General features: G+C 38.1%; 1 protein-coding gene across 1 annotated transcript in view; it reads left to right on the forward strand.

Moving 5' to 3' along the window:
• The window catches only part of ARID4A (AT-rich interaction domain 4A), a 65,948-nt gene extending 55,666 nt beyond the window's left edge, over positions 1-10,282 (forward strand). The window contains 4 exon segments of the mRNA XM_047767444.1: positions 2,213-2,352; positions 2,354-2,420; positions 3,239-3,385; positions 8,435-10,282. Coding sequence (XP_047623400.1) covers positions 2,213-2,352; positions 2,354-2,420; positions 3,239-3,385; positions 8,435-8,538 — 458 coding nt within the window. The 3' untranslated portion in view covers positions 8,539-10,282.
• The last annotated feature ends 1,601 nt before the right edge of the window (positions 10,283-11,883 follow it).

An 11,883-nucleotide genomic window follows, 5' to 3' on the forward strand; every position in this document is an offset into this window, starting at 1 on the left:
GTATTGATACTCTTTCCTTCAAGAGGCAAAGCCTAATTCCTTCCTCTTGAGTGTGGGCTAAATTTAGGGACTCATTTCTAACTAATAAAATAAAGCGGACGTGATGGAGTATGACTTCAGAGAATAGGTCATAAAAGGCACTGCAGATTCTTCCCTGCCCTCTGTTGGATCCCCTTGCTCTGGGGGAACTTAGCTGCCATGTTGTGAGGACACTCAAGCAGTCCATGGAGAGGCCCACATGGTAAGCAGCTGAGCATGTCATGCCAGCAGGCAGCATGGATCTGAAGCCTCCTGACAGCACTAATGCCATCTGAGTGAGGCGTCCTGGAAGCATATCCTTCAGCTCCAGTCAAGCCTTCAGAGACCAGAGCCTTGGCTTAAAGCATGACTGAAACTTCACAAGAGTCCCTGAGCCAGACCACACAGCCATGCTGTGCCCAGATTCCGACCCTCAGAAACTGTGTGCGATATTAAACATTTGTAGTTTTGAACTGCTAAGGTTTGGGCTAATGTCTAGATAACTAACACAAGGAGAATGTTCTTATTTGTAAGAAATAAACATTATAAATACCCAAATGTGGCAGGCAACTTACCCTCAAATGACAAGAAAATATTCTTTGGTGACTGTTCATCTTTTTTGTAAGTTTGAAGATTGTCTCAAAATAGCAAGTTGAAAAGATTAAAAAGGAAAAAAGAAAGGAGATGACTAGTTTCGTTTTCTGAAAAGAATCGTTGGCTTAACTAAGGCAGTAAAAGAAGGAATGAATTAAAGAGAATTGGGACATAAAATCACTAGGACTCAATTATTATTAGTTAGATTATGAGAAATTAGTTAACTGACACATGGCACACAGGAGAAGCAGCAGGTTGTTAGAAGAGTAGTTTAGGGAATGTTAAACATTTAGAGCTTGGGAAAATAAGTATTGGGAAAATAAGAGTCTGGAGCTTAGAAGAAAGTCTGTTTTTTCGAAGATAGTTGTCAACGGATTTACAAGATGATAAAGCTGCTGTGGGAGATTTGTAAAACGAGAAGAAAAAGGAACAAGTAGAATTATGTGGCATATCCCTTTAATTGGGCCAGGAAGAGTGGAGTAGAAGCTGATTAGAGATAAATGAAAATCAGTAAACAATAGTTGGTTTGAATAAGAAAGGCATTTCAAATGCAGTGGAATATTCAAGTAGGATTAAAATATACTCATTGAATTTGGTGAACAGAAAGTATCAGGGGCCCTAACAAGAGCAAGGAGACAAATGATTAGAAGACATGAAATCAGGATAACAAAGAATTTTTCTTTTGGGAAATTTGACCCTAAAGAGAAGGAAAGAGCCAGGTTGAAGGGGGTGGTTCACCTCTCCTTTCCTCCCCCTTTCCAGTGGGAAAGCTTGATTAAGCATGTTCATAGATTCTGGGAAAATAAGAAAAGACAGAATGACATTGGGATATTCCAGAGGAGCTGGGAGTAAATGGTGTCAAGAGTACAGTTGAAGAAGGTCGTTTGCCCAGAATTACCAGTCTCCTCTTTTTGAGGCCAAAAAGGGTGATAGGGACAAAGACGGCAGGGGAGGAGCTGGGAAACTGGTGTGTAACTCTCAACTTGGCCTTTTTAGTATGAGGCAGAGTGTGCTGTTTAGAGTGGCTGAAGAGGGTGGAAGTAGGGTGTAGAATTTGGGAAAAAGGAGCTGAAACTGAGAGAAAAGTCTAATTTGTTATTAAGTGAAAACCAAGAGCATCTCTAAGTACAGGTTTGGGAGGAGAGATGTAAAGTTGCAAACAAATAATCTGTTCACATTTCATTACACATCTGTTAAAAGTTGGATGTTTATATATCAAGATCTTTCTTTGTGCTTTTTCATATAGCTTGAGTTGTTCCCCTTTGGGGCTGTTTTTATGTTTTGTTTTAAATGGGGCAGTCCTGTGCTTGGGTTCTGTAACTTTGCTTTTTCATTTCACAATATATTTTGGATGTTCTGCCATTTTTATTCTGAGGAACTCTAGCTCATTCTTTTTAGCAACTTTAGCATGGTATTCAATAGTATATACTTGTAAGCCATTTCCATTTTGGTGGGTATTTAGATTATTTCCATCTTTTTATTGTCATAAACCTAGCACATTTGTGCCCTTATTGCTTTAGATACTGAAAAGTGTTATTTGCTGGTTCTGTGCATTTTAATATTTGAGATTTTTATCATTTATAGTTTTTTCTTTTTATAGGACAAAGCAGTGATAGTGAAGATCTTCCTGCCCTAGACAATTCAAGTAAATGTACTCCAGTAAAGCATCTTAGTGTATCAAAGCCACAGAAGCTTGTACGGTCTCCTGCAAGAATATCCCCTCACATCAAAGATGGAGAAAAAAGATAAACAGAAGGAAAAACATCCGAATTCATCCCCTCGGACATATAAGTGGAGCTTTCAACTCAGTAAGAAGCTTATAGAAAACTTGAAAACTTGAATGTATATTATGAAGTAGTATATATTTTAAAATGTCAAAATAAGGAATAATGATTAGCAGCAACTTCATTTATTTAGGTATTCCAAATAGTCTTATCAATAATCACTGGTTATCTTAAATACAAATCTTTGTCTTTTCATAATACTAACTTGATAAATACTAATCAGAGAAAGATCTCTAGTTGTGGAATGAGACATGCAGGATATATATTAATTGATGAAACTTAAATACCCTTGTACTGACAATTGGAAATAATTATGGAGGGAAGCGTCAATACAAAGACACTATTTGGATAAATAACTACAATTATAGAGCAGGGTTGCTGTGTGTTGATGTTTTCTTGTTCTCATTATTAAGTATACATGTTTAGTATAGAAAATTTGGGATATTTTTAGGGCTTCACCTTTGGCATATGGAAGTTCCCAGGCTAGGGTTCCAATCAGAGCCAAAGCTGTCGGTCTATGCCACAGTCACAGCAACATGGGATCTGAGATGGCATCTGCGACATGTACCGTGGCTCGCGGCAACGCCAGATCCTTAATCCACTGAGCAAGGCCAGGGATTGAACCCGCATCCTCATGGATGCTAGTCAGTTTTGTTACCACTGAGCCACGACGGGAACTCCCATGTCTTCCCTTTTTATAGACCCTTATTTAGTTTACTGTTAGGTTTTTAATGAACTAAATAAAGCTTTTGTTGATTTATGAGTTGGACTTTGATAGAACTGCCATTTTTTTCTCATAGAATTATTTTAAAATCCAAAATAACTTTTTTTTTCCTTTTTAGATGAATTAGATAATATGAACAGTACAGAGAGAATCTCTTTTCTCCAAGAAAAACTACAGGAAATCAGAAAATATTACATGTCTTTGAAGTCTGAAGTTGCAACCATAGATAGGAGGAGAAAAAGATTAAAAAAGAAAGACAGAGAAGGTAATCTGATTATAACTTTTCTTCTCCCTATTTTTCAGATAAACTGTCATTTTAGAAAATCTAGGTTTGTAACTCTTTGAAGAATATAGTACATTTTTATTATTATTTTTAGATTCCTATTTTTTTTCTTTGTTATTGTTGAAGTGAGTCAATCAACAACAGACTTAAAATGAGATTCTTGACAGGGACTGTGAACAATTGTACAAAACATGTGACTTTACTACATGTGGTAGGTTCTCAAAAAGCACTTACTCCCTCTGATTTTCATTGTTTAACAAACATTTATTGGTTGCTTGTTAAGAGTCACTATATTTGTTATGATGAGATTCATCAAATGAATAGGCTTATGGCTTATCTTCAAAGAGATCATCTTGTTGGGATCATAAGTCATTTCTTAAGCAACTCCTATAGAAGATAATTCAGCTCTATAATATTAATGCACACATGCCATAGCTAGGCCCTCCTTCAGGTGGTGGAAGTACAGAGATGAATGAGATACAGCTCTCGATCTCAAAGCCTTAATATCTAGTAGAACTGTGTGATAAGGGCCCTTGGAGTGGTATTAACAAGTATAGGAGGGAGTTCCCGTCGTGGCCCAGTGGAAACAAATCCGACTAGGAACCACGAAGTTGCTGGTTCGATTCCTAGCCTCACTCAGTGGGTTAAGGATCCGGCATTGCTGTGAGCTATGGTGTAGGTCACAGACGTGGCTCACATCTGGCGTTGCTGTGGTTGTGGCATAGGCTGGCGGCTACAGCTCCGATTAGACCCCTAGCCTAGGAACCTCCATATGCCACAGGTGCAGCCCTAAAAAGACAAAAAGACCAAAAAAAAAAAAAACAAGTATAGGAGCTGAAGTTCCTGTTGTGGCTCAGCAGGTTAAGATCCTGACTAGTATCCATGAGGATTCAGGTTTGATCCCTGGCCTTGCTTAGTGGGTTAAAGGATCTGGCATTGCCGTGAGCTGTGGTATACGTCGCAGATGTAGCTGTGGCTGTAGCGTAGGCTAGTAGCTGCAGTTCCAGTTTGACCCCTAGCCTGGGAACTTGCCATATGCTGCAGGTGCCACCATTAAAAGATGGAAAAAAAAAAGTATAGGAGTTGGTGGAAGCAGAGATGACTTTGGAGTAATCATAGAGAGAGAGTAGTATCTGATCTAAACCCTAAAAATGTATAGGATTGACTTCTAGTTAAACATTGACATATCATCATCAACCTCAAAGCAGGTCCCACTAAAATAGTAAAAAAATAAAAAGCCCTATAACCACAAGGACAAGAGAATGGGACAGCAGACTGACTATGGCAGAAAAAAAATGTCAGCAGCCAACTATCTTTTGGAAGCTGGGAAGCAGATGGACTCTGACTTCCTAGGAGATGAGAGAATGCTAAAATCCTAAGCTTGTTTGTCCTTGAAGTGGACAAACAAGCAACGAGAAACAAGCTAATTCATGCAAAATCACCTCAGAAAAGTTCTGAAGGCAATGTCAAATGTGAGGCTGAAAAATGGAGATTGTTTGAAAATGGAAGGAGAGAATGGATCCTTTCATCTCACCCTGTGAAGCAAACTGCCTTTTCCCCAACTCTAGCAGAAAATAGATTCAGCTGTTGGAGGGTGGGAGACAGACTCAGGAACACCAGCACAGCTAAAGGTGAGGATTAAGTGCTAAACCCAAAATAATGAGCTTGAGTGCATGTTTGCAGCACTGAACTGAGACTCCTATCCCTTTTCCAACCAAAGATCTTATCTTGGTGCTTTGAAAGCTGGTAACCATGCTTATGCTCCTTCCTGAAAAAAGAGACTGAAAGATTCCTCTGGAGAAACTGGTCAGCCCAAGAGAAATGATCTAACATAGATACTAGCATTTGGAGGTTCCTAAACCAAAAAGCAAGATCCTTGCACATCACTACATGTGCACTGCCTGTGCAGTGCCCAACATTTATAAGCCCTGTATCCTCATGTACAGTTTCCAATTAGCTTTTTAATGCTCCTGTCTTAAACATGGAAGCCACAAGACCAGATGTTTGAGGAAAGCCTCTACATAAAGATAGAAACCAAAACAGAAAATGTGAATGAAAACTTGGAAAAAAAAAGACAATGTGCTATATAAAAACAACAAACTATAACTAACATCCATAGTTACAGGAAGGATATTGCAGTCTTGAACCAAAACTGTTAGTGAAATTCATAGAACATGAAGTAGATCTTAAAAGTTAAAAATATGATAGCACAAATTAAAAAATTAATAGATTAGATAGCAAAGCTAAAGAAATCACAGTAGAAGGCCAGAAAGACAACAGAAGAGAATAACTGAGAGAAGTATAGGATCTGGCTGAGAGATCCAACTTCTGAATCATAAGATTTCTGGCAAGAGAAGAGTAGATGAATATAGGAAGAAGTTGTCCTCAAAGAAATCAGAAGGATATGAGATTGAAAGGACTCACTGTGACCCCTCTAAAAAGTAGCGAGAGGAGTTCCTGTTGTGGTTCAGTGGATCAAGAACCTGATGTCTCTGTGAAGGTGTGGGTTTGATCCCTGGCCTCGTTCTGTGGGTTTAGTATCTGGCATGGGTAGCAGATGCATCTTATATCTGGTGTTGCTATGGCTGCAGTGTAGGCCTGCAGCTGCAGCTCCAGTTTGACCCCTGGCCTGGGAACTTCAACTTCCATATGCTGCAGGTAGAGCTGTAAAAATAAAAATAAAAATGGGGGAAAAAAAAATCTCATCAAAGCACATTATCAGAGTTTTCGCTGTGGTGCAATGGCATCAACAGTGTCTCTGGAGCCCTGGGTCACAAGCTCAATCCCTGGCCAGCACAGTTTGTTAAGAATCCAGAATTGCTGCAGCTGCAGTGTAGGTTTCAGCTGTGGCTCAGATCTGATCCCTGGCCTGGGAATTCCGTATGCCGCAGGGCAGCCAAAAAAGAAGAAGAAAAAAAAGCACATTGTATTTCAGAACCTTGTGGATAAAGGTAAGATTCTAAAAGCTTACCATAAAGGGACATACCAAAAATTGGGTCTTTGAAGTTCCCTTGTGGCACAGTGGGTTAAGGATCCTGTGTTGCCACAGCTGTGGCATAGGTTGCACCTGCGGCATAGCTTTGATCTTTGGCCTAGGGAACTTCCACGTGCCACAGGTGCAGACCAAAAAAAACAAAAAACAAAAAAACCAAAAAAAGCCCAAAACAAACAAAAAAACTGGGTCTCAAAACAGTATCAGGTTTCTCATGTCAGATTTCTCAATGGCAACATTAAAAACTAGAAGCCAAGCTACAACGATAACATGAAATCCAACAAACTGGAATTGCATATAGGGGAATAGTAAAGAAAATCTCAAGGTGATGGAAGATGGAAGCCTTAGGATGACCACTGCATGGCAGGCCTGCAAAGCAGCTATTTTGGCACTAGGATGGATTGGGGGAGAGGGCTCTAGGAGGGATGTCTCTTTAAGGTTAAAAAAAAAAAGCAGGGGGTGGGGGGAGTTCCCCTTGTGGCTCCGCAAAATCAAATCTTACTAGTATCCATGAGGACACAGGTTCGGTCCCTGGCCTTGCTCAGTGGGTTAAGGATCTGGAGTTGCCATGAGCTGTGGTGTATGTAGGTCGAAGACGTGGCTTGGATCCTGAGTTACTGAGGCTATAGCTGTGGCTGGAGCTCTAGCTCCAACTCGATCCCAGCCTAGGAACTTCCATATGCCACACCTGCAGCCCTTAAAAAAAAAAAATCAAAAATAAGAAAATGAACAAGTCCATTTATTTATTTATTTTGTCTTTTTAGGGCCACACTCGAGGCATATGGAGGTTCCCAGGCTAGGGGTCAAATCAGAGCTATAGCTGCTGGCCTACACCACAGCCACAGCAACACCAGATCTGAGCTGCGTCTGCGACCTACATCACAGCTCACGGCAATGCCGGATCCTTAACCCACTCAGCAAGGCCAGGGATCAAACCTGTGTCCTCATGGCTGCTAGTCAGATTCGTTCCTGCTAAGCCATGATGGGAACTCCAGTTTGTCCTTTTCTTAAAAGATGTAAATAACAAGAGGTCTTCATAGAATTTTTAAACACAAGAAGAAGAAAGAACACGTTACCAAATTGAAATTTCTTCAGAGAACCTTCAGCTTCTTTGAGTTTCCTATAAAGGTCATATCAGTTTGAGACAACTAGAAAGATTATATCCTTACAGTCTTCTTTCCTTTGTTCTTTTCCTAATTTTTTGTGTGTGAAGTGAGTTATTAAGGGAGACACTGAGCAACTTCTCATATTAGAATACATAGTAGAATTTGTAGTAAGGAGTTACATGTTGGCAGTACACACCCTGTGGGAGATGTACTTAAATAGACAAAAATGAAAACTTTAAGTAAAATAGGAATAAGTGGGCAAAAATTGGGAGGAGGCAGGAGATCTCTGCAAAGAAGATAAAAGTAAAACTAAAAAATGGCAAAGCACCTGTACAAGTGGTGATCCTTAATCCATGTTTCGTGCTCTTGGAGAGTTATGTTCAAGTCATTTGGGGACTTTTTTCCTAATCACTCTCACCCACATCTACATCCTAATCCCATGATTCTAATTCCTGACCTACATTACTACTTGTGCTGATGAGAATGTTGCGTCCATTGGTGTATTGGGGTGGGATAACTGGTTACAGGAAATTCTCTAGGATAAATGGATTATTTTATAGTCCTGTAACCCCGAGATAAAGCAGGAATTTGCCAGAGTGAGAATTTATCTCAGGCTGATCTTGCTTCTGGTTTAGGACAAGGTGAGTTTCACGGTTCTTGCAAGCAGTGATTTAAGAGTTTATATCTCTTTAAGCTTTATATTTTATCGTGCCTTTTTTGAACTGAGTTACTTGCTTGACTGACCAGAGACTGATTCCACTTAATTGAGCCAAACAAAACTTTTGCTGACAAAATCTTGTTATTCCTTCACTCATCATCAAAGAAGACTGTAATTGAAGTGAATAATACTAAGAAATTTATTTCTCATTTGCCAGTGACTGGCTATCTGCGTGTGAAGTTTTTCTGTCTAATATAGCTTTTTTGATTCCACAGTGTCTCATGCAGGAGCCTCCATGTCATCTGCTTCTTCAGACACTGGAATGAGTCCCTCCTCCTCATCGCCCCCCCAGAATGTCCTTGCTGTAGAATGCAGGTGATAAACATTTTGTCTGCCTTCACAGCAGTTTGCTGCCATGGACATAAATCCCCAAACCCTGAAATACAACCACAGAAAGCACTCAACTGGTTTGACATTGCTAAGTATATCCTGTACACTTCTCCAGGCTGAATTGTATCTATCCCCTTCTCTTTTCTTTTTCTCTGTTGCAAAAAATAAGCTGATTAATAATTGAAGTTTAGGCAGCCTGCCATATTTGTCATAATTTTTCCTTTTTAACTTTTTTTCTTTTTTTTGTGAAGATAGAAAAAGGGCACTTAGCAAATTTGAATTTGTATAATAAAGCTTTCAGGTGTTATAGAAATCATAGACAAGCAAGTGCACATGATAAACATCAAAATATTATCCAGCTGAATAGTTACTGCTGCACTTTCACTGAGATGTATTTGAACACTTGGTGAGTAGGGGGTTTATGTTGTGTTTTTTTATTGTTGTTGTTGTTTTTATTTTTGTGGAAGCACTTGCTATTTAGAACTGCCAAAGTATATGTTCAGCAGTGTGCCCAGGTTTAAGGTGTAAATGGGACAAAATAAATTGTGAAAGGAAGTGTAGTTGACTGAAAACTACAGTTGTAATAAGTCTTCCACTTTTTATAGGATTTTTGAGCACACAATTATGCAAATATTTTAATGTTTATTAATGTTTACAGTGGAATTGTGAATAAGTTTTCAGTGGACTATCTTATCCCTTGACAAAAATATTTTGTCTTTTTTCTATGTAATTTCAGAGTTTTTATTTTGTTACAAAATACAAAAATGAAATATATAACAACAATGAAGTTATTTAACAAGATTTCTAAAGCTGAAAATTTTGTGTAAAATAAGGTATTATCTTGCAACTTGTTAAATATATTTATTCAGACATTGGATGTTGTATTTTTATGTATTTTTTAAAATATTAATAAAATTGAAAAAAAGAAAATTCTAGGTTAATTCACTCTTCGAATGACAATAGCTCTCAGCTGTCCCTCTTACAGGAGGTTGCCTGCAGCGGCTTGCCTGTATTGAAGGGAGTCTGTCTCAGTCCTTCTAACAGTGTAGAACTACAAATGGGCATCTGGATCATTAAAGTATGTCCTCGTTTAGAAACTTTGGCAGTCCTAGTATTCAAACTGTTTTGAGGATCAAATTTTTGGTTGCCCTTAAGATATTTTGTCACAGTTTTTATGTTTGCTATACTGCCGAATAAATTTATATCTCCCAAAGTTGAGATGCAACAACTAAGTAAAGCAACTATGTATGCTTTGTTTGTGAATTGTTTCACAGACTGATACATTTTGTAAATAATTCTTCCAAAATCATGTATTTAAAGCAGTTTTGCCATATACATTATGTAAAAAGGTGATTTTTTAAATCAGTTTTTAAATTCATGTTTGTACATTGAAAGGGGTTTTTTTTTAAACCGCCTTTTCTGTGTTTAATATGCTGTAGAGTAATAACCTAGATGCTCTAGACTGTATATCAGGATCTGATTTACAAGAACAAAGTCAGAGCCAAACACTAGTGATGGCATAGCATTACTGAAATCATTGTTTCTTAATTTCATTTTACCACATTGTGAACTTGTGATTCAGATTCCTTCCATTTTCGCAGAGAATTAAAAACAAAAAAGTACTCTTGTAAAATGCACTTTTCTGTCTTTTCTTTGCAAAGCAGAAGTATTTCAATGTAAAATAAAAATGGAGCTCAGTGGGCAGTATTAATAAAGGCCATGTTTTAAACATAGGCTTTATATTTTTAGTTTTCATTTAAGTGATTGTTTTTTTTTCTAACTGTACCAGATTTCACAAAACAAAGCATATTCAATATAAAGTGTCATTCAAATACTGTTGGAACCAGGAGGCAACCTTAGATTCATACATTAGATATTCTAATGATTTATCAGCTTGAATCTTGTCCTTTCTAATCAGTATAAATCTGGTAATGAAGTATTGGAACCTTGCTACACAAAGGAAAATTATATATTTATTGAATGGGTATATAGACACTGTTGAAATCCTTTTATTTGGAGGGCTAGAAAGGATTACGAAAGTAATTTAATTTTGAAAGAGTACTGATTAGGTATTAAATTCAGATATTGGTCACATTGGAATGTAGCCAAATTTTTAGTAGATAGCTCTTGTATGTGACTAAAAAATTTTTCTTAATTAATGAATTTTATTACATTTATAGGTGTACAACAATCATCACAACGAAATTTTACAGCATTTCCATCCCAAACCCTCAAAAAAAAATTTTTTTTTAAGATAGTCTTTACAGTCTAAAGTGGAAGGGGTGGAGTTCCCATTGTGGCTCAGTGGTTAACGAACCCGACTAGTATACATGAGATGTAGTGAGTTCAGTCCCTGGCCTTGATCAGTGGATTAAGGATCTGGCATTGCTGTGACCTGTGGTGTAGGTTGCAGATGTGGCTCGGATCTGGTGTTGCTGTGGCTGTGGTGTAGGCCAGCAGCTACAGCTCTGATTTGATCCCTAGCCTGGGAACCTCATGTGCCATGGGTGTGGACCTAAAAAGACAAAAAAAAAAAAAAAGGAAGGGGCTATCGATAAAATCAAATTATTTGAAAATTATGGAGATTTGTTTCAATATTGCACCATGTGCTTTTATTGTTGTTTATGTTAGATTTCTAATTTTACTGTCCTTCATTAAGAAAGATATTTGTACTTAGCACATACATGCTATGTCTTAAAGAATTGCTTTAAATTTGGAATCTTTATGCGTCATGCTGTTAATTTGCTTATATACCTTTCTTAATGCCCTATAATTTAACAGCTATCAATGTTGTGAAAGCATTTGAAGGTATATTCAACCACACATAAAAAATATTCTTAGAATTTATTCATCAACAACTTATCAAGCATCTGCTATGTGCCAGGCATTGTCCTAAGGCACTGTCCTAAGGCCCAGGAGACATAATAGTGAACATGACAGAAAAAGGTCCCTCTATCCATGGACAGTATAATCTAATGAGCTACATGTTGAACAATTAACCCAGGTAATTTTTAACTGCAGATGTGATTAGCATATGAAGTTATGGCATGCCACAAGAAAATGATGCAGAGCCCAACTAATTTGAAGGTCCAGGTGGTCTGGAAAGGCTTTGCAGAGAAAGCAACAGTAAAATCGAGCCCCAGGGAGGATTATAGATTGGCTAGACAGATGGGAGAAAAGAGGAGGAGAGTAAAATTTGAAGGCACATTGAGGAGGAGGAGAAGCTGGTGGTAACAGAATAGAGCTGAGGCAGAAGAGGCAGGAGCCAGGTCAAGCAAAGCTGTTCAGGCACTGCCTTAATCTTGAACCTGCCCATCTCTGCCTCTTGCTTCTT

The sequence above is a fragment of the Phacochoerus africanus genome, chromosome 2, assembly GCF_016906955.1.
Source record: "Phacochoerus africanus isolate WHEZ1 chromosome 2, ROS_Pafr_v1, whole genome shotgun sequence".
NCBI lineage: Eukaryota > Metazoa > Chordata > Mammalia > Artiodactyla > Suidae > Phacochoerus > Phacochoerus africanus.